The sequence below is a fragment of the Agrilus planipennis genome, unplaced genomic scaffold, assembly GCF_000699045.2.
Source record: "Agrilus planipennis isolate EAB-ADULT unplaced genomic scaffold, Apla_2.0 scaffold377, whole genome shotgun sequence".
NCBI classification, from domain to species: Eukaryota; Metazoa; Arthropoda; class Insecta; order Coleoptera; family Buprestidae; genus Agrilus; species Agrilus planipennis.
Window position 1 is genome coordinate 108,050 of NW_020439504.1, and position 23,793 is coordinate 131,842.

The 23,793-nt window shown below is 34.7% G+C and overlaps 1 protein-coding gene across 1 annotated transcript in view; it reads left to right on the forward strand.

The window, feature by feature from the left end:
* The window catches only part of LOC108742962 (secretin receptor-like), a 92,820-nt gene extending 69,560 nt beyond the window's left edge, over positions 1-23,260 (forward strand). Inside the window, exons 6-9 of the mRNA XM_018478333.1 lie at positions 20,066-20,231; positions 22,166-22,331; positions 22,833-22,966; positions 23,021-23,260. Coding sequence (XP_018333835.1) covers positions 20,066-20,231; positions 22,166-22,331; positions 22,833-22,966; positions 23,021-23,260 — 706 coding nt within the window. The remainder of the gene's footprint in view (positions 1-20,065; positions 20,232-22,165; positions 22,332-22,832; positions 22,967-23,020) is intronic.
* The last annotated feature ends 533 nt before the right edge of the window (positions 23,261-23,793 follow it).

Below are 23,793 nucleotides of genomic sequence, written 5' to 3' on the forward strand. Positions count from 1 at the left end.
TCATTCGTTTTCTCATTAGAATGATCTTCAAACGCATTATTGTCTTGTTTGCATATATGTATCCTCTATTTATTTCTATTTTTGGTTATTTACGGTTATTTCATAAGACCTCTGTCTGTCACATAGTTTTGATACTTTGCCGGTGAGTAATGGCTGATTTATGTCAAACTAGAATGTATCTACAATACCTCCAAAAATATCTTCAAAACACCTTTGAAATACCTCTATGGCTAATGAGATACCGTATGGCATTAAATTTGATTTATTCCTGCCAAATGAAATTACAAAAGTAACATATCTCTAACTAAACTCCGTTAATTTTGTTTGCCAGAAAGCCCTGTCTGCATTCAACGTACTAAATATTTTAGCATCACACATCTTTTGCAGTTAATTCTTGAGAATGTTATGATGTTGTCTCATAACATACTTGTTCAGATTTGTTGGATCCAAACAGAGTCTTATTTTGCCATGTTTGTTCTTAACAATAGCTCCATAACTTTTTCTGTCAACCCTAATTTTTATAGTTTATTTAATTCTAATGTAAGCGTCAAAAGAAAAGGTTAGAAGCGTTCGAAATGTGGTGTTATATGCGAATGATGAGGATAACGTGGATAGAAAAGGTTAGAAATGAAGAAGTATTAGAAAGAATAGGAGAACAGTGGACTCTATGGAAGTCAATAAGAAATAAAGTCAATAAGGCATGAAAGTCCAGTCAGAGACATATTAGAGGCAGAGACAGGAGTTAGGAGGGGTAGAAGTAGACCTAGATAAGATTACTGTTCGCAAATAGTTAAGGATGTGGATTGTTCTGGTTTTAGGAAAATGCGAAGTTTAGCTCAGGATAGGAAAGAGTGGAGGTACGTGTCCAACCAGTCTTAGAACTGACCACCTTATGATGACGAAGTGGTCCCATTTCTATAATTTGCAATTTTACCTACTACATTTTCTTTTGTTGTGTTATCGCACACAAAAATTCATATTCTTGAACAATTTTATTTTCAATCATAATATTCAACTTATACATATATTGGTTTTGATTAGTTCAAGTTCTATTAGAGACGGAGAACCAATAATGGTTGGTATATTTATTAAAGCACCCTTAACAACTATAAATTTTGATTCCTATTAAAAAAAAATATGCCTTTCCACACTTTCGTTTGTTCTTCAGATGCTTTATGTAGCTCATCTAATTTTTTTTTGTTTCATCTGTTAGGTTAAATGTATTAAATTTTTCCAAGGCTTCTTCACCTGCCACATACAGTAAAACTGCTACTTTTTTTTCATTTGTTTTAGATATTAAATCAGTTGCTTATAGATATATTTCGAATTTTTGACGTCATTTAGAGGAGCTCTCATTGAACCTTCCATCTCGTTTTTTTTTACGTTTGGTTTCTGCCGAACTAAACTATTTTTTTTTTAACACTTAAAGTATTTTCTTTTTACTTTGCCCACTGCGCATGTCATGATTATCATTTTTACATCAATCAAACACACTTTGTATTCTTTTAAACTCATTGCATCACTATCTACAACGAACTATCATATCATAATAATTACAATACTTATAAAGACTATTTCCGGTTCTTCATTCATTCTCGATCTTGTAAAACAATACCCTGAAGTAACACGACCAGATGGTGCACCAAGAATAACGTACACACAACAAGACACCACTTAATTACCACACCGGGTGCCCCAATGGTCTGAACCTCGGCGACTTTGAATCAATGCTGCGCTGAGGCATCGCTCGCCCATCGAAAAGTGCGTGGTCATCACCGATTCATTTGGTACAGAAAGATGACGAGTGGCACCCGTGTGGTGCTTATCGCACCCTAAACGCGTGAACGTGTTCCGACCGGTATTCCGTGAAACACATTCAAGACTTTTCCCAGACTTTACGTGGTAAAAATGTGTTTTCAACAATAGACTTAGTGTGCGCATCAAACAAATACTGGTCGCCGAAGAAGATGTGCATGTGAAAAGCAGACATTACAACCCCCTTTGGTTTGTTTGAGTTTATGTGTATGAGCTTCAGGTAGCGCAAACATTCCAAAGATTTGTAGACGAAGTGCTACAGGGTCGAGATTTCAGTTGTGCATATATCGATGATATATTAGTCGCATTAACGTCATTATAAGAACATCTGGACCATCTGCGAACATTATTTCACCGCTTAAAATAATATGGAGTTCTAATTAATTCAACCAAGTGTGTTTTTGGACAAAATCAAGTTTTTAGACTACCTAGTTCGAAGTGATGGTATTCGCTTGATCCCGCGAGAATTGACGCGATTCGTGAATTTCCGCGTCCTAATACCATAAAGAAATTGCGACAGTTTTAGGTATGATAAATTTTAGTAGAAGATTTCTACCTGTAGCTGCTGAACTTCAGGCTCTTCTCATTAACTTATTAAAGGGTAACGTGAAAGGTAAAACACCGGTGGAGTGAACTCCAGATATAATTCAAGCCTCCGAGGTCCTAAAAGAACAGCTGACACAGAACATTGTTAGCTCATCCCGCACACGACGCCCAATTAGCAATATTACCGACGCTTCCAACTACGTAGTCGGAGCGGTCCTTCAGCAGTGGGTAGACAACAGTTAGCAGCCCTTAGAATTATTTTGGAAGAAATTAAGTACTGCCGAGATAAAATATGCAGCCTATGGCCGCGAGATTTTGACCATATATTTGACAATCAAACGATTTCGACATATGGTAGAAGCACGACCGATCACAAACCGATAACTGTTACATTTTCAGTAAAACAAATCAATGTTCTCCACGTCAATTCCGTCATCTAGATTTCATTCCACAATTTTTTACCGACGTTCGCCACATTTTTGGAGAAAACAACATAGTTGCTGATATATTATGCCGCATTGATGCAATAGATCCACCAGATTTATACTACCAAGCATTAGCAGCTGCACAAGAATCAGACGAGGAACTACAGCAGTACCTAAACAATAACTCTACATTAAACATTAAACGTATTCAAATTCCTGAAACGGATACATTGATTTTTTGCGACGTTTCAACCGCTACCGCTCGTCCATCTATTCCTAAAAAATTTAGGAAAAGTATATTTAACACGGTTCATTGCTTATCGTTTCCAGGAGCTAAACGCAACAGTTAAATTGACAACACAGCGCGATGTGTGGCCGTCGATTATGTCCGACTGCAAACGATGGGCCCGGAGCTGCATACCGTACCAGCGGTTGAAAATTTCCTGTCATGTATCGGCACCAAATCTTCTCATTACCATCGGAAAGGTTTGAACATATCCATATTGATATCATCATTATGCCACTTTCAGGAGGAGATCGACATTGCCTTACAATAATAGACCGCTACACAAGATAGTCTGAAGCTGCTCCGTTACCGGACCAGGAAGCCGCAACTGTAGCTCGTACTCTGTATGAAAACTGGATCGTTTGATATGGTACCCCACTCAGAATAACAACGAACCATGATGGGAAATTTGAATCGTACCTATTTAAACAACTGAATCGTTTACTAGGTACGTCTGATTTACAAACAACAACTTATCACCCTGATGATTGAACGAGTTCATCGACAACTCAATTCTGCAATAATGTACCACAAAATACCTTCATGGACCCAAACCCTTCCGACCTTCCTCCTAGGAATATGTTTAGCATGGAAAGAGGATTTGAAGGCCACCGCAGCTGAACTGCTATATGGACAAACATTACGTCTACGAGGGGAATTCTTAAGCGCCACACTTCCATTGGAAAACATGCCAACTTCCACGGAATTTGTTAAAGGCCTCCGGTAACATTTCAGTGGGCTAAGACCCCAAACATAGCACTGTCACGGTGAAAAGAGAACATTTGTTTTCAAAGATTTAAACACCACTCAGCAGGTCTTCATATGCCGCGGAGGTCCAAGGAGATGCTACAATCACCGTATGTGGCGACCCTCCCCTATTTTACTATGTATTCCATTCTTTTAATTGTTTTGTACATGTAAAACCTTTGTAAATAATATGTAACACTCTGTATATATAACTTCTGCTTTTCTTGAACTTGTAAATATTCTAACGAACTGTCTTTCTACTGACCGTATGTTAACAGTTTCTTTTCTTTATCTGACTTCCTGCCTTTGGAGCGTCTCTATACCTAACACACATAAAGTATTCTACTTCATACTAACAAAAACTGATCGACAGAAAATTCTTGAAACGGTTAATTCGTTCAAGAGCTGTACGCTAAAGCACTTTTCACTTTGCTACATAATTTCTGTACTCTCAAAAACCAGTCTCTCTCAGCTATTTTTGATATTAATACCTACCGACCTTCATCTATTCCTTTTTATCCATCTTCATTTCTTTATCCATCTTCATTTCTGTAAAATAAATTCTTTACTTTTCTCTTCAGTAAAGAGTTTTCTTTATCGTTCATCACCCGCAGTAGTTTTCCAAGCATGAGGTAAATTGATACTGTGTATTAAGCTGCTTCAGTAATCCAATTTTGGTACCCATTTTGACCAATTTGCGCATTTGGATATTTGTCAGCCGACGTGGCTTTCATTTTTGTAGCTTGTTTCTCCTAACTCAGTTTTATTTTCTTTCTTTTTGTCAGTACAGATTCTATCTTCGTCGGCATTGATTCTATAGTTGTAAGAACTTCCTGAGACTGGTTTGTGCTTTTTGTCTCTTAATCGATTTCGTATTTTGTAGTGCCTTGTAGTGATATTCTCAGTCGCTTCATTGGATACATGTGTTAGATATTTTCTTACACTTCACCTTTTCAGTAATAATCATTTCATATTCTGCTTGTGTTTTATTTTTGAGAGTGTCCTTTTGTGACTTATTTTCAATATTATTTTTTTCATTGTCCTATTCATTTACATTTTCGACGGTATTATTTTGTCACGCATTGTTTACGAATACAAAAAAATTTCGAAGCATATATCTAGGGATCACATAAGTTGAGCTGCTCATTTTCAGTGGACAGCCAAACATTACTTTCTATAGGGAACGTTTTATTTCCTTGTAATATGCTTTGTTTTTCATTACCTGGATTAATTTTAAACTTTTTGACCATTTTGATAACTGGTTGGTTCCATCCACGTTCTCAGCGTCTTGATTAGCACGCTTTATGATTTTCACATCTAGCTTCATGGAAACAAACTTTTAATGACTTAGTTGGGAAATTATCGACTATTATCGAAAAGAAGGATGTTCGCCACATCAAAAGTGGTGAAAATATCCAACAGATGGTGTGCGACTTCTTCTGCGCGTTTAGACTGATATGCACGGAGGATCACGAATTTTGATTGATAAACTAAATTAAATTCATAATTTCTATCTGGGATGTTAGTACGGTTGACCATCGGTATCGATATAAATGGACCGGTCCAGTGAGAGTTTGAAGGGTTGGTATCGCTAAACAGTGCAATCAACTTTTCGCTTAGGAGTGTTCGCTGGCGTCTATAGAGCTAACTCACCAGTTGAGGCTAAGTTATGGAAGAGTGGCTATGAGCAGGATATTGGGTTGGATGTGAATGGGGTAGGACGTGGATGGAGTAGGAGTGTCGCGATCTCTTTAGGGTATGATCGAATGCCAGCGCGTCCAGTCTAATAACGTACAATATGATGCAAGAAAGCATACTGTACAGTTACATAATTGATTTGATTGGTGCAATTAGCTTTTATTTACTGCCTATGATTAAAATACCACAACGTTTTATGCGGTTCTGATGAATGGTTTGCTATGTTTTTATGTTCCTAGAAGCTTTTACTTCCCCCAAACTCTTTGCGTGTTTGTGTCACTGTCGAGTTAAAAGTTATTATCCTTCTTGCTTGCCACTAGATTGTCCACTCTTTCATAAAATCTCTGTTTTACATTTATTCTGAATCATAAATACTTTCAGACAGCAAAAACACACAAATAAACCGAATTGATGAAAATACGTGCGTACACGTTTCACCCTGCGACCGACCGACTCGACTGCGACAAGTACGATAATGCACGGAGCACGTCTAGATACGGCTATTATTCAACATTTACTTGTGCGTTTGGTAAAATATAAGATTTACTGAGTAATCGCGCGTAGCACTATCATAATCTTCACGGTTGAAACATGGGATGACGTCATGAAAATTGCAGAAATTTTAATAATATTAACACCAAACGACACGAAAAGATTAAAGAAACTAACCTATCACAATTGTAGAATTTGAATCTCTATGTGAGTTAAATACAGAAGATCTGTAGAAATTTTTAATTATGGGCTTATGCATTGATCTTGTGTATTTATGTACTTATATAATTTCCTCATAATAAATTAATTAAAAAAAGAAGAAACTCTAACTCTAACCTTATTTTGGTTAATACTCTTGATTTATTTGCAAAACTCCTGGTTTGGAACTTTATCAAGGCTTTGTGTCATTATCATTAATTTGTGATGACTGACCTGAAGAAGATGCAGGTCTTTTGTTGTTTGCAGGAAATGCAGTAAGGCTTGAGTCAGTAGTACTAATGGGAGTAATACCCTAATGGGTTTATTGTTCTTCATGTTGACCAAAACATCGCTATTTTCTATATCAGACGGTGCAATCCGTTGCATGAGTTGTAAAAAGCGGATTTTCAGTCTGGCAATATTTTGCTATATGTTTTTCTTTATTGCATTTGAAACAGACGGATTTTTCCGTAGAGAAGTAAATCCAATAGTCCGTGCTATCAAAACGGATTTGAAGGTTAGGAGGAAGCTTGTTGAGATCTTCTAGTTTAATATAAACTTGTCACCCTAAGCAACACACATGCTCGTATCCTAGCGACTTGACGCCAGCTTTTATTACAGCAAGTTGCGACACTGGGTGAATATCCAATTTTAACAATTCTTAAGCAATAATGCTATGAGAAATAATTGGGCAACCATTTGAAATCATGAACCGACGCGCTTGAGATACTAGTGGCCTCACGACAAGGCTCTGTTTTCCAACAGTTACTTCTTTATCAGATATACCATTAACAATGTCTTTGGGGCTTAGGTATAAACAAACTCGATTCTATGATAAACGAGACGAAAATTTGACATTTTTAGATTCAACTAATTGACCAATAGTCATTGTGTATACATGAATCGAAATTCCACAATGGAGTCTAATACAATGGCATCTTATTTGGTATAGAAGAGAAGTTGTTGAGCAACGGAAGAATAGAGTTGGTTGACACTCGTCGATGAGGTTAATTTTCCAATGGGTTGGGAGACAGTCATCTTTGCGAGAGAAATTTATAGCATATACAATAAAATAACTAAGATAGTAGATACCTCTTGACGTATAGCACGAGAACAATTACTTTTCACACCACTAATCAATTTCCGGGCATGAAAATAATCGATTAAAAGCAAAACACGCGCAGGTTCACTATATGCAAACTTACACCAACTTAAATGTACTTATATATTTAAATTCTTCACAATTGTTAAGATAAGTAGAAATAATTTGGCATGATTGAAATTAACATTTAATAACATAATGTTACAATTTTGGAGAACGTTAGTACACATACCATTCAATAACCTGTAATAAAGCACCATTCTGGAAAAATAGATAGTCTCCTAAAAAATATTAATAAACATTCCAAAATATGAAAATATCTTTATTTCAGTAAGTACTCAGACTCCAATAAAAGCGAGGTAGCACAGTGTTTAACAGAGAGCGTCGCGTCGTTCCCGAACATGTATTGTTTCTTCTAACTTTTAATATTTATCAGTTATTAATTTTTCAAACGATACTTAAAGAAATAAGCAACTTTGCCTCACTCTAGAAACTTTCGTCAATAGTATTGTTAANATTCTGGAGTTTTCTGGATCATTTCAGAAATTTTTAGAACTTTCCGAAAGGTCTCATAAGTTAGAAAATGACAGATATCACATTTTCGCCACCTACAACCACCCACTTCTACCTACCGTGACCAAACTCCCTTACTTTCAGCAGGAGACCAAGGGGTATTTACTGCACACGGTGTACAAATTTAATTAAAATCGGTGAAGTAGTTTAGGAGTCCATCGCGGACAAACAACGTGGCACGTAATTTATATATATTAAGATTATGAACTTTGTGCGTGTTCATGTTCAAGTTTCCTCTTTTAGGCGACCAGGGATTGGCAAAATAGGGTATACATATCAAACTTCATAAACTCCAAACTGGGACAACCTAACTAGTAGTTTAACCTTCAAGAGGTTCATATTAACTATAACATGAACAAGGAACAGAAAATTTTAAAAAAAATAAGGAATTTTTTAACCCCTTCCAGTTGGAGTCGTCAAAGATATCTTGTTATTTAGCAAACTGGAAGGCTACTGCAAATTTTCAGAAGAATCAGAGGACTCCTGTCTTTGGATCTCCCAAGACGTTCATATAGAAATAACGATAAATCGGAAAAATTAGGAAGCCAATAAGAGAGATAGAACGGTAAGATAACTCATTTGACATGAAAAGTTAGTTAGAGACATCCTAGAGAAACAAGACCAATGAGGGAACAAATAAACTCTAGTTTAGATTACTGTTCGCTAATTAATGATGAGGAACCTTTTAATTTTGGAGTATTATAATAATGACGACGATAATTAGGTACCCGTTAAATTATATACATTAAATAAAATATTAAAATTCTTTGCCTGTATGTATAAACTTCAACTAAAAATTAAAAAATGGGAATCATCCCCTAATAATTTTCCATCCTTAGAACATGCGTACCGTGACTGTTTCGAATTTTCTGGAATTAACTATAATTTTCTTAAAAATTCCAGATCTTCCAAAATTTCCTTGAAAACTCTGGAATGTTTCAAAACGCTTTCGAAAGTCATGGAATTTTCGATAAAGTTTCCAGAATTTTCTAGAATCTTCTGAATGATTCCAAAATTTATTATTTATTTATATTTTTGCAATGATCTCTTTTGAACATACTGGTTTCTCATAAGAAGGTCGGAAACGTATTCGGTTAATTTAGGGAAGTTTGATGTTGGATGAAAGAAACGAAAATGTTCTGAAAAGTAATGGAAATTTCGAATTTTCTAGAATTAACTAGAATTTCCTTACAAATTCCAGATGTTCCAAAATTTCATTGAAAAATCTTAGGGAAGTCTGGTGGTGGATGAAAAATGTGCAAAATGTTCTAGAAAGTTATGGAACTTTCGAGTTTTTTATAATTAACTAAAATTTGCTCAGAAGTTCCAGATGTTCTAAAATTTCCTTGAAAATTCTAGTTTCAAAACGCTATCGAAAGTTATAGAATTCACGATAAAGTTCTCGAATTTTCCAGAAGCTGAACGATTTCAAATATTCTGAAATTTTATCTAAGAATGTTTTCGAAAATTCCACTTGTTTCTTCTAACTTTTAATATTTATCAGTTATTAATTTTTCAAACGATACTTAAAGAAATAAGCAACTTTGCCTCACTCTAGAAACTTTCGTCAATAGTATTGTTAAACTTCTAGTAGATCTATCTTTTAAGCTACCTATCAGTCATAACAAAGAACAGTATTTGTCCAAAAGTGGAACTCCAGGTAACAATCACTACAGAGTTTTTGTACCTATTAGAAGTTATTGCTTACGGTCGAAGTAGATGTCTGAAAGTGAAGGTGACCCTTTTCTATACGTAAATTATTAAAAAAATTAATTTACTACCGACTTGGAATTTGTATCAATACGTTAAACCTGGTTCAGTAGTTACAACACTTGCTTGAGATGCGGGATACCCAGGTTTTTAACCCAATCGGTATAATAATTTTTTATGCTATAGATACACGTTAGGTATTTTACTGAAATGTTAAATGTTACATCGGTTAAAGCCATGGAGAAAATCATGACTTCTCATAACCTGATCGATTTTTGTTTGATTAGTTAGAATCATACCGGTAGGGAATGATAATGTGTCTACAAAGTTTCATGATGATCGATTGCGAAGTTAAGGCGTGAAATCGCCCACATAAAACTAATTTTTATATCCATGGGGACCATTTTTTTTTCTAAATGAAAGGTAACCTACGTCTTTTTCTGTATCCCTGACAATATATGTACAAAATTTCATGATGATCGGTTGAGTAGTTTAGGCGTAAAAAGCCTACCAACAAACGAACAAATAAACAAACAAATTCACATTCGCATTTATAATAATAGTTAGGATGATGGTTTCTAGATTTATTCACATGGATATAAGTTTTTGCTCGTTCATATAGTCTTTTTGAACTGAACAGCGACAACTACAAGTTTTCAAGAAATAACATTTTCGCGGACGAAACACACATACTGCCCCGATTGGTTAATTTGCACGTGCATGGCTCGTGCATTTGTTTATGTTGGTGACTATTGGAACACACTTTAGTTTCGGGCAATAGGGTAATTTACGTAATACATGTAGAGTACAGGCAGGAGTCTCAACTCGATTGCAGGGGGAGGGGACGGAGGACGTAAGCTGGAAAAGTGAAGTGAGTACTATTGTTTCCCGACTTCTGCACAAAAGTAAGAAATCTTCATGTGCAGCTATTTACATTTATTTGAGAGTAATACGTTAACGTATGTATAAAATAGAGACAACTGCACGATTGCACACTCAACTACTGCGCAGAGGTTCGAGCACGAAGAACCACCCACTCACTACGGTATTTACATAGTAGTCTCATGACTCTACTTCAGTGGAGGGGGTATGACCGACTGGAGCAGAGTCGCCTGTCCGTAGTCTTCTTGTAATAATAATAGAATATCATATCTTGATAATTAAAACTTCATTATTTATCTTTATACGAGTTTCAATATCCTATACAAAATCACTTTACCTAAGAATCACATTCCTCATCAAACAATATCAATCGGAAAAGCTGTTTACTTATTTACAAAATGCATCTCAACTTTTTATTGACTCGTTAGACCGTTGGTATAAAAATAATATAACAGGACACTTAAGACTATACTCGGTACGCAAGTTCATTTTGTAAAAGTTCATAACTCAATTTAAAAGGCCCACAAGCCAAGAAAGCAATTTATCAAAAATTTCCTATAGCAAATAGTCGGATAGAAGTTCTAACTAATAATTTAACTTTTATAAATTGAACGTTCTCAAATGGGAAATAGAAAACAATAAAACACAGCTAGTAGGTATAAAGGAAACTTGATAACTTTTATGATATCTGGTTCAGTAGTTTTAATTCCGAATTACTCTTATCGATTATCGTATTTGTTGAAGACTTTTTTTTAATAATTTATGTTGAATAATACATACAAAATCGCTGATGCAAGTTAACTATGACTGCAATCCTTTTCAATATCTTCCGAAGATGACTAATATCGAAAAAAGTTACATTTAAGGAAATTTAGTAAAGAGAGAAGAAATATGTTGCGGTCTATAGATACTTTTTGCTTATTACAATATTTTACCAAGACTCATATAGAGGGTATGTACTTGCTAAACTAAAAGTATGCGATTAAGTCAAATTTTTTGATGGTGTGGATCGCTAATTTAAATATAATACACCATAGACGATGGCATACTGCCTCTCTCTTGATGCTTAGACTAACTATCGTTTGGCCATAAATTAGTCCTAACAGTCTTAAATCTTCCCTAAATTTCCAGGGTTTTTTGGCCTACCTCGTGAAAGCGTTCGTAACGGGATATTCTCATATTTTAGAGGCAGGGTTTTTCATTTTTCCTTTCTGATGATGTGACCTGTCAATCATAGCTTTCTGCTTCAAGCTTCTTTCCCTACTGTGTCTGGATCTTTTAAAAGATCGCTATATTGTACTGTATTCTTCATGTGCCCAATTGCTAGAAATAAATAATGATAAGCGTTTTTATTAATTTAATTTCTCATTGAGCAAAATTTGGGGTAAACAAATTTTGATAAATGTAGAGCTGTTTTATATATGTTTTGTTATAAAGTGGTTGGATATTTTGGTACAGAATACTGTCAAATTATTTGTCAAAATGACTTATTTATTTATTAATTAATTTGCATATTCCAATCGTATTGCAACAAAATGATTTTTCAGTTCAAAAAAATAAATTTTAATGGCTTAGTTGTAACATGGCATAATTTCATAGCAATATTGTAATTCATTGTAAGATATTTTGGCTTGTATATTCTGACATTTGTATCTGCTCATTTAATGCTATCCATCTATCACTTCCGCACAATAGAGCAGGTCAAATGTAAGTGTGACGATTACCAGACCAAATAACAGTTACTTATTATTTTTATATCCAAATTAAATCATAATTACAAACCTAACTATTTTATTTCCATAATATATAACAAATTAAAAAAAAAATTGACAAACGGTATAGCGAAAGATCTTAAAGAAAAATAAAAGGCTTTTACCTTAAATCAAAAGCAACATAGCAAGCACATACTCTCAAATCAAATATTAACCGCACACCCAAGTAAAAATTGGCGACATGAAGAAAATAACTCATCAGTCTATGGTAGGAGGAAGAAGACTGGTTTTGTAGTTTAGCGGAAGAAGGGCCGCCAACCGTTTTGCCCGGAGATCACAGAACTAACTACAAAAACCAAGTGAAGCAAAAATTTAAAAAACAATCGATTATGCAGACAATTGACAGCTAATAAACATAAGTGGTCCAACAACTTATTTAATACCTAACGAGATTTTTCGTAGTAAAAAAACGTTACAAATTGACTTAACGGAGTCTACTTAAAAAAATTATTGTTGAAAAAAACGCAATTTTTGTACTTTCTGTTATGAAAGATTTCGTGTTTCTAAAATATCCGATACGACGGGACTTGAACCTTGACGAAGCTCTTATATAAACTACAGTGGGTGGATTGGTTTGCGGGTCTCGATAATTTAGGGAGCCGACCCATAGGTTCAATCATAGTGGGAGCGGGACTTCTTAATGAGAAACCAGACTAAGACAAGTCCCTGAAAGAAGGCAGCAGCTCCTTCAGTACTCAAGGTGGCAGAGATCAGTAGGATCGGTATGGCAGCGTGATGTCTGCCAATTTTAGTGTGCAGTTGTTCATATAGATAAGAGATAACACGTGCTTAAAGTGCTTGGGGTATCGCCCACACCCCGCGGGACCTTCCACGTTACTGTTTTTCTCAGGTTCCTCTGAATTGATTTTGTAAGTGTTTAGTACTTTTGTCCTTATTTCTGAACAGTTAATAATTTATTAATTAACTTCAGTGCTAAAATGGCTGTTGGGCCTTAAGATAGAGAACAAAAGAAATTACAGAACTTACTACTCTTTTGACGAAGAACCAGAGATTGACGACATGTTTTGATGAATCAGATTATTGTGAGGAGTTAGACTATCATAGTGCTTCAAAAACAGAAGGCGGAAATTCTGAAAATGATCTTTTTTAGTGGAAACACAAATATTTATATAAACAGTATCAAAGGAAGATACGTAAGGGGCCACGATGCATAGTCAACAGATGAGACTGAAATCAGGGCTCTGATTGGTTTACTGGTTTTAGCTGGTTCTTACCGTGCTGATCGCTAAATCTGGATGATTTCTGGGATCAGAATAGCTTAGGTGTGGAAATATTTCCGACTACAATGTCGCTAAAACGGTTTTTATTCTTATTGCGATGCCTTCGTTTCGATGACATTAAGGACAGAGTGGAAAGACGAAAAGTTGATTGCTTAACACCATTCATCGAATTGTGAAGAGAACTTTACTGTTTGCATATACAGCCATAGATGAACAGCTCGTACCTTTTAGGGGACGATGCTCCTTTCGCCAGTATTTTCCTAGTAAACCGGCAAAATATGAACTGAAAATCCAGACAATTTGCGACGGGAGAACGTGGTATACTTTCGGAATGGAGCCATATGTCGGAAGATAGCATACAGACCCATGTGAATTGTTCCCATTTTGAAGTTGTCAAAAGATTTGTTCGTTCCATTGAAAAAACAGGACATAATATTACAGACAACTAGTTTCGCAGTGTTCCACTAAATAAGTATTTACTAACAAAAAAGTTAACCCTTGTTGTACATTGCGAAAGAATAAGAAAGAACATTAATTGATTTTTGTTCAGATTAGAAATAGGAAACTGAAAAGCAGTATTATTGGATTTTAAAAAAACATATGACACAATAGTGACGTTGTGTCATATGTTCAGAAGAAGAACAGAAATGTTATACTTATTTCCACAATGCATAATAACGGAACTATAGATAAAGGAACAGACAACCTCAGAAAACCAGAAATTATAACATTGTATAATCTAAAGCTGGATTCGACATTATTGATTAAATGTGCGGCACTTACAGTACAGCAAGAAAATGCAAGCGGTGGTCATTGGTACTGCTTTTTAGATTACTTGGCATAGCAGGAAAAAATAGTTAGGTAATTTTTACAAGTAACCAACCTGACATAAAAGTTATAATAGGGAATTTTGTGGGAGAAATTGGTTTTAAACCAGTGGGCAAACATATCAGAAAAAAAGCTTCACATAAAAATTTGCCTGAAAGTCTGCGTTCAAAAATTACCAAAATAGTTGGTGTTTCTGAAGATCCGACACCAAATAAGCCTTTTGAAAAGGTAGGTGCGTCCGAGACCGAAAGATATACAAATAAAGTGTTTCTGTGAAAAATGTCGCAGACGTACCTATGTACATGGGCCTCATGGAAAACATTTATGAACGCTGCTGGGATTTAGCAAGAGTTTTGACTAGCGAAAATGACTAAGCCATTAGTAGTTCAGAAGTTTTAAATTTTTATTTTACGATTCTCATTACTGGTCGGTTTTAATTTTCATTTGTAATTGGTTAAAAATATATTCACTTACAGAATTAATGTCTTATAGTAACAGAAAATTACATCGTGTTTAGTTTTTATTGTTCATATTTTTTAAAATTAGTCGGAAATGAAACGTATTTTCCCTTCAATACACTTATGCAGCCATTCAACGTGCTATAAAATCCAAAAAACTATTGAAATTTAAGAGGTGTCACAGCCACCCTGCGCGACTGTGCGCAAAAAAAGGCGTGCCTGCTTAAGGATTAACGTAACGTAACTGGTGTTTCAGTCTTCTTAGTTAGATTTTAAAGGTAAATTAGAGATCAATATTATTAATCAAAATTATAAAATTAAACATGACATAACGGTAATGTTAATAATTAGCTATTTGAGAATGCTATTCAGTTTTATTCTAATGTATGACAGACTACCGAATTTATCTCATGAGCAATGAATAGCACTGCAAAACACAAAAATAACAGTAACAATAACAATTCTTTATAATATTTTAACACTTAAGTTTTTAAATAAATAATCAATTTTTGGTTTGAACAAACTATCTTAGGAAACAAACTACATTGCGACGTTCCTTAATTCTCGCACGTAATGCTTCGGATAAATCAGTGCTTAAAACCGTGTCATAAGTAAGTATCTTCCCTAAACCAAATTTCAGTGTTGTTTCAGTGGTTAGTAGGATCGAATCCTTTTTGCATAAAGTCTCTACAGCTAATTTAAATGATTGCAAACTGTCAGTCAAGTCTTTTATTTTCGATCATTCAAGATCAGTAAATTTTAAGTCAGATTCTATACCTATTAAAGCTTTATCGATACACACTTTTAGTCTTTTTATCTATAATTTTCCAACAATCCAAAATTGGCTTAGTTCTTTACCCGTATCTTCTTTTACGTACTTTTTCAGATAGATATTGTATTTAGTGGGCGATCTTTTAAACAGTTTCACCACTTTCCGTATTTTGTGAGGAAGGTCACAAATTACTTCAACCCTAGAAAGATCCATTATTGTTACTGTCTTCGTCATTTGCATCTCATTCATTGGATTTTGTTGGCGTTGTTACTTCTTCTCTTTTTATGTAAAATATCGACTACGAGTAACTGTAACCCACGAGCGTAGTACAGTTTAGCTTACCTACTTTAAACATGACCCCTACGCCGTCAGTACTCAAGCCAACAATATCAATATCAGTATCAGAATCAACTTCAAAGCTTTTTAAGCGATTTTTTATCAGACTTGTAGTATGCTCCGCAGTGCACGAACCATGTACTGTAATCAAACCCAAATTAAAGTGTTTTTTATGTGTTGAACATTTAGATTCAAAAATAGGTGATTTTTTGTTTTGCAAAATTTGGGGTTTTAGGTGAATTAGGAAGTTGAAATCCGCTTTTCGAAAACGAATATCTCAAATGTGGTGATGTATAAAATTAAGGCGCACACTATCTTTACACGCCATTCAGGAGATCATCTTTTTCATCCAATATTCTTTCTTCAAATAACTATCAATTGTTTTACACCTACTCATGGGTATATCTTCCTCAGAAATTATATTAGCTGATATAGTTTTTGATGTGGATGTTTTAAGAGATGAATCAGAGTTGGAACGTCTTAATTGGCTATTTTCAGAACATCAATCCAATGCTTTGTTTACAAATGTACAGCTAAACCTTTATCAGAACCTTTACTTATTTTAAGTATGTCAGAGCATAATGTACATTCCGCGTTCACAGGCTTATCCATTTATTTATTTTTTTCAAGTAATTCCATACAATTATTTTACTGTCCCCGCCACAGGTTCCTTCATTCTGTCTTGATTTCTTAAGTGACAACTTTTACATTAATAATAAACTAGCATACAATTCACTTGCCTACAAAAGACAATTCTAATTTTGTATCTCATGTATCACCTCGTATTATTACGTGTACTTAAGTATGAAAGTATGGTACGACATATCGAAACAATATGGAATAAGATACTAGAAACAATAAGAAATAAGTTATGAAAACTGACAGCCATTTTCCTTCAATATTGCAATTACCTCGGAATTACTACACATATAGAACTACAAACAGCTAAATACAAGGACAGAGCTTTCAAATACGTAGAAATGTTTCGGCCAGACAGAAAAAAAAACAAATATCAATCGCTAACAAGTAAAGTTTACTCCCTTGTTGTTCAAGTAATATATGTGAGCGGACATTTTCAGGTTTATATACTTATTCGAGCTCGTTTTATTAGGTACCTTAAATTGGACTGAGGTCAATTGTGTATTGATAAATGGTTAAAAAATCCTGGTACGTATACGTAACGGTTTATTTTGCGATAGGCATGGTTTATAGTTTTCGTAAACTTCAACTAGCACATTAAGAATAAAATGAATATTTACATGAATTGAAGTAGATATATACACGCAAAACTTTCGCTGTACAGATTGCTTCATTTGTTCTAACAATAGCAAATGAATGAGAGCGACCTGAGAAAAAGCGCGCGTATTTTGAATTACATTTATATTTTAGAAAATGTATATTTATTATGGTTTATACGAGGGTGGATTGATAAGTTTCCGGCCTAACCAAGAGATGACGCCACTAGGCCTACCTTGAGGTGACATTCTATAGTACCATCCTTGGATAGCTTGTAGCTATAGTTTCAGCCCGATCTCCTTGCTAGTGTAGGTTTGACAGCACGCTGAACAAGACGCCTCTGTGGTTTTCGTAAAAATGGAAAAGCAGGAAAATCGTGCTGTCATCAAATACTTTTATTTGAAGGGGTTAACGCCGAAGGAAATTAAAAAAGAGATGGACTCAACACTGGGGACATCCTCCCCGTCATATTCAACCGTTAAGCAGTGGGTTTCCGAGTTTAAAAAGGGTCGTGTGAGCACCTCTGATGGGCCTCGCTCAGGACGCCCCGTTGAGGTCACAACTCCAGATATGATCGAAAAAATTCATCAAATAGTGCTGGGAGACCGCAGATTGAAAGTGCGTGAGATAGCTGAGACCTGTAAGATGTCATATGAACGTGTGCAACATATTTTGCACCAACATTTGCATATGGAAAAGCTCTGTGCAAGATGGGTGCCGCGTTTGCTAACAGTCGACCAAAAATTGATTCGAAAAAACATTTCTACCGCAAATTTGTCATTGTATAAGCGTAATCCAAGCGAATTTTTGCGTCGATTCGTAACCGTTGACGAAACGTGGGTCCACCACTACACTCCTGAAACCAAAGAACAGTCTAAACAGTGGATTGGACCAGGGGAACCAACTCCAAAGAAGGCAAAAACAATTTTTTCGGCGAACAAGGTTATGGCTACTGTTTTTTGGGATGCAAGAGGTATTATATACATTGATTACCTTGCAAAGGGTAATACTATCACTGGTCAATACTACGCAGACTTATTGCAACGTTTGAGCCACGAGGTGAAAATTAAACGACCTCATCTGGCGAAGAAAAAAATCTTGTTTCATCACGATAACGCACCAGCGCACACGTCAATCGTTGCGACGGCTAAAATCAACGATCTAAAGTTTGAATTGATGCCGCACCCTCCTTACTCTCCAGACCTAGCCCCGAGTGACTATTTTCTGTTCCCTAATCTCAAAAAATGGCTTGGCGGTAAGAGATTTGCGGACAATGAAGAAGTAATCGAAGCTGTAAATGGTTATTTTGAGGAGCTTGACGAATCAGTCTATAGAGATGGCATTAATAGACTGGAACACCGCTATGAGAAATGTATCAGCCTTGGAGGAGATTATGTTGAGAAATAAAAAAAAAAAAATTTTAAAAACCTTGTTTTTCTTGGTCAGGCCGGAAACTTATCAATCCACCCTCGTATATAAATAAATAAAACCAGAAAAAATTATAATTATGAACCTATTAAGATATAACTACTTTTATGTGTCTTGCAGAACACTTAGGATATCTACGCTCAATTATTTCTAAATTCGTGGAAAAACAAAGGTAAAACTGTAATTGAAACTTTTATTTTCAACACCTGGCATTTGCTGGACGTTCGCTTTTCATGAATATCACATTTTAGTGTCTATTTCACCAAATCAAAGTTTAGCGGAAGAAAAAAGCGAAACTTCAAAGAAAAAGTTCAGGGTAAAAATGAAAATCTGCCTTATTGCAAGGAATACAAAAATAAAGTGTGATTATTGTCGATCATTTAGAAACTTGGTAACTTAAAGAATGTCATATAGAAGCTGAGTTGTCGACTTTAAGCTATTATCGGATTTTAAATCGCCTATACCTTGAAAAAAGTGCATTCTTTGAAAAATAGAAAAAAAAATACGAAGAGACAAAAAGTATTTATTATTGCCTACTTAACATAACAAAAATATTTTCAAAACGCTTTTATTTTTGTTTCAATTTTGAACAATTTTTGTTAATAACAAATTTGGATAAAAAAATGTTACTTAGGTTTTTTCATTCTCAATAACATAAATCGGTTGCAATCCGCCAAATTTCTTAGAGAGGTTTAATACATGTTTGTGAGGGTTCACAGCTCGCCTTTTTAAGTGTAAGCACTGGAAAGCGTTTGAACAAACATCGTCCTTAGAATCTTCAAATGTTAGTGAATTACTTACTTAAAATCAAACACAAATCGCTTTAGTTACAGCAATAAGTTGAAATGTTTGAGTTGACGTAAGGCTAATGGCAGATTTATGATTTTGAATCAATGTGATTTTATTTTCAATAACATAAAAAAACATTTCGCGGAACTTATAGATGAAGTAGCTAATTATACCGTAACCTACAGAATTTAAAAGCTTTTGATTCGATAGGTTCCATCTAAAACTCTCACTCCTGTGTTATTCTCTCCAACCCATACTTTTTTGATAATTATGGCTTTGCGTGCATCATCGACGTGAATACTTCATTGAATGTCGGGGATCATTTGTATATTTCCTACCTACCTTGTAGGAGGCTTAAGCTTTTGTTATTTCCTTACACCCCGTGAATAGAACTCTCGTAACTTTTCGTAATAATGGAGTATACACCCACGTGAACGTTTTTCATGTTACAGTTTACTGCACTAAATGGTTTTTTGATTTCGTTTCAGTTTGTTACATATGGATGTCATTCTTTCAGTATACGCCTTGATTTCAGCTAATAAAATTGATTTTCAATTAGTTCTACCCCAGTAACAACGACCTTTTATAATGCTACTGATTTCTTTTGTTACTAACAATAGTTACCTCGTTAAGCCAATAATTGATAATTAACCGTGATTAAGAGCTAAAACATACTTGTGCTGGTGTTGAATATACAGAAAAAAATTTTACGATTGCTCATTATGTTTAAGGAAGTTACACTGTCCCAGAAATAAACTGCATATGCATCTTTTTGCTTCATTTATCTTTCGGGCCTTTATATCCCTACTTAAGGATGCCTTATTTATCCAGGGGATTGGTTTAGCTTCGGATATGAAATATAGGAATGGATCGCTATATTTCTATGAAGATACAGAGGTATAATTATTTTTTTTTTGTTGATACTTATTACCTACTAAATCTATGTAGGGTAAATTGCATAGTAATGGGACACCTCGTAATTATTGGATAGCTGAACTATAAAATTCTGTAATTCTCTAAAGAATATATTTAGCATATGTACCTCTTTTCACCTACAAGGGAAGTAGAACCCTATTATAACACTTTCTCGCTAACTGTAGATACCTACTAAAGATAGTGATTTCAGTGTTGGTTTATCTACAGTGCTCATCATCAGGTAAAATTTTGTTAAGAAAATAGGAATTCTATACCGGCTGTAATATAAAACATTTTAAAAATCCGTTGCTTCTGTTTACATTATTAGTAAATTATAGCCCTAAAATACAGTAGGGTTTGTTAGGGCAGGTTATTATATTACACGTAGTAAACAAAATACTTGTGCTCAATAATGGAACACTGGTGTAGTAAATTCAGTTACTGAATGGACTATCCTTGTTTTTTCCATATTTCAGCTTCAAATAGTTATCAAGCGGACACATCCTTTTATTTAATTGTCAAAAGCTTTAGTAGCAGAAATGCCAAAACCTCCAAGTTATAATCAAAATAAGTTAAAGCTGCAGCAACAGGGATCGTCCGTTAGAGTTGTTACAAGAAAATACGATATCCCAAAATCCACTATTCATTTTAAATTGAAATACCCTCATCGTAAGATTTGAACCATCACCACTTATTAATGAAAATGAGCAAGTACAGGGGGTCATAGAAATGGTAAGAAGAGGAAGATCCTTTAAAAGCAAATCTAAGACCCAATACCTTCCAAATTATGTAAGACCATCATGGTAATGGTGGATTCAATTTTTTCTTCTGCGAAACCCTAGTGTAACATATAAACAAAGCGAGGGTGATTCGTTGGCTACTGCTTATGTAACAGAAGCAGACATTTGAAGGTGGTTCTCCGAAGTTGACGAACATTTTAAAGAAAAACATTTAAATGATGTATTCAATGATTCCTTTCGTGTTTTTAGTAGCAACGAGACAGGGTTCCGAATTTGTCCCTTTCTAGGTCGCGTGTTAGCCGAAAAAGAAACTAAAACCGTTTATATATATATATATAACGGCTGGATGATGGCTGAGGGGTTCTACGAATACATCGCTAATGTCTTTCATCCCTATTTACTTTAAAAAAAGAATTCATTTTGCAAAAGGTCATAAGTCCCAAATAATGTATAATTTGGGTCTTTTATGCAGTACACCACAGACAGAAATTATAGCTTTGTATACTAATACTACTCGCATCTTGCAACTAACAGATGTAGCTGTATTGTCTCCTATAAAAATAGCTAATTGTTAGATAATTTTACACAGAAAATCAAGAAGAATCAATAAATAAAGGTAACATTACAGTCGTGCTACAAAAAAATGCCGACAATATCAAACCTGAGACAATAATAAATAGATTCGGAGTATTTGGACGTTGTCCCATTAATGCCGGTGCAGTTGACTACTTTAAACGTCTAGGATCAGTTTCAACAAATTGATTCTCACAACATAAATCGGCCTTATGGGACAAGGAACAATAACAAAAGTCGAAAAATATAACGAAGTTCACGAAAATGAACACTGGCCGCAGTTACATTTGATCTGAAAATATTTTAAAGGAACTTCACCCGGTAGTCACATGATTTGTTGGCATATTGAAACCGCACCGACTAAAAAACGACTTCGGAACGTGTAAATCTAATAATGAGAAAATACCAGTCACTAATACAAGAATAATAAACAACTAAATCAAAACAATATTTCTACCATATCTGTATATTTGAAAATTATTCTTTTGCAATCGTGAAAACATATTCTTAAATGTCCAATTACTATAGCGTCTACCCTACAACAAACTAATAGGTCATTTTAATGGAGTGTATGTTACCTACTATTTCAATTTTTTCATGCAGAATAATAATTGGAGTTGCAAATTATTAACAAGTCTCTGGGAATTTTTTATAACGGCAAATTATTCGTGGATATTAATGGAAGGGGTTTATTTGCACAATCTCATATTTAGGGCGTTATTTAGCGACACAGACTCCAATCTTAGAAACTACATCATTTTCGGATGGGGTAAGCATACTATCATCTTTACATGTTTATTTAATGTAGAAAAGATGTTATTCGAGTTAATAGACAGCGACCGATGATAGAAATATCTGCCAAATATTTCGTATAGAACAGTGGAAGATATCTTCAGTGGATGAAGAAGTCTTCCCTATTGATAATTGGCTATTGCAGAACATGCTCGGCAAACGGCAGGGGATCATAAGATATGATTCGATATTGTAAAAGTTTTAACCAAATCTGTTGAGCCTTTACCATATCGAGAAGCACACCTCCTTCTGACCCCTTCCGAAATTCTTACTTCATTCATTCACAATCGGAGAGGAAACGTCTGATAGATATTTGTACCATCGATTGTTGTGTACTAGGCCCAATAACATCATTTCTACATTAGATGACAACAGGCGTAAAAGTTCTGCAATTGATTTGTTCACCTTTCCGCTGTTATATCTGTATACGTATATTGATTATTTTGTTGTATACATCGACGAAAGTTTTTATTTAAAGGTACACCTGCATTGGTGATTATTCCATGGGCTATCACTAGAGCAACTACAGAAGATACTTTTTGCTGGACGACTCATGATGACGAAAAAATGACTTTTTTGATTTTAAGTATACCTGTTATCATATCAATACTGGTAAGTAGGTACATGTTATAAAACGGTACAAAATATAGTTACATGCGCTTCTAGGTAAACTTTGTACTTTTCATAAAAATAACAGCAATGATTATGAAAAAACTACGATCATCGCTTAATGCGGAAGCCCAACGATACAAAAAGTGGGCAAGGTCAACGCTTGTGTTGGTTCCTTTATTTGGAGTTCATTATGCTGTATTATTGGGAATGTCATTCTGCATGGGGCGAAATCAAACGGTGGAACTGATTTGGCTATTTTGTGATCAACTCTTTGCCTCTTCTCAGGTAATTTAAGTTCATTGCCGTTAGTAGATACTGTATCTAAAGTATAAATCAACATAAGTAAAATAAGATCAATGTTGTACCTAAAGGGTTTAGCCGGATAAGTATTACGAGTCAGCCCCCAAATGGGAACCTATATTGAAACTTATGTTTTAGTATCGCCTTGATGTACAAAAACAATTTATGTACTTTTCGCGGCTAACTTTCGCTTTGACCTTGAGATATGGGGAAAAATAACCGTACGCATGACTTTTATTCAAAGTCATATATCTCAAAAACTAATTAAGCAAGAGAGTTGAGACCAATGCGAGTCTTAAGAGTACATTACAGAGTATATCATATATTTTTTTCAAATTTTTAGTGTAACTTTATATATAAAAAAAATTAAAAAATAAGTAAATCATAATTTTTTCTTCGTGTTCCCTGAGACTTACAACCACGAAAATAATATATGTTATGCTTCTTTACGTGCTTTATTACTCATAAAAATTGCGTGAGAAAAAAATTGGTGCAACACATTGAAAAAAAATTAAGGAGTGTTTCGC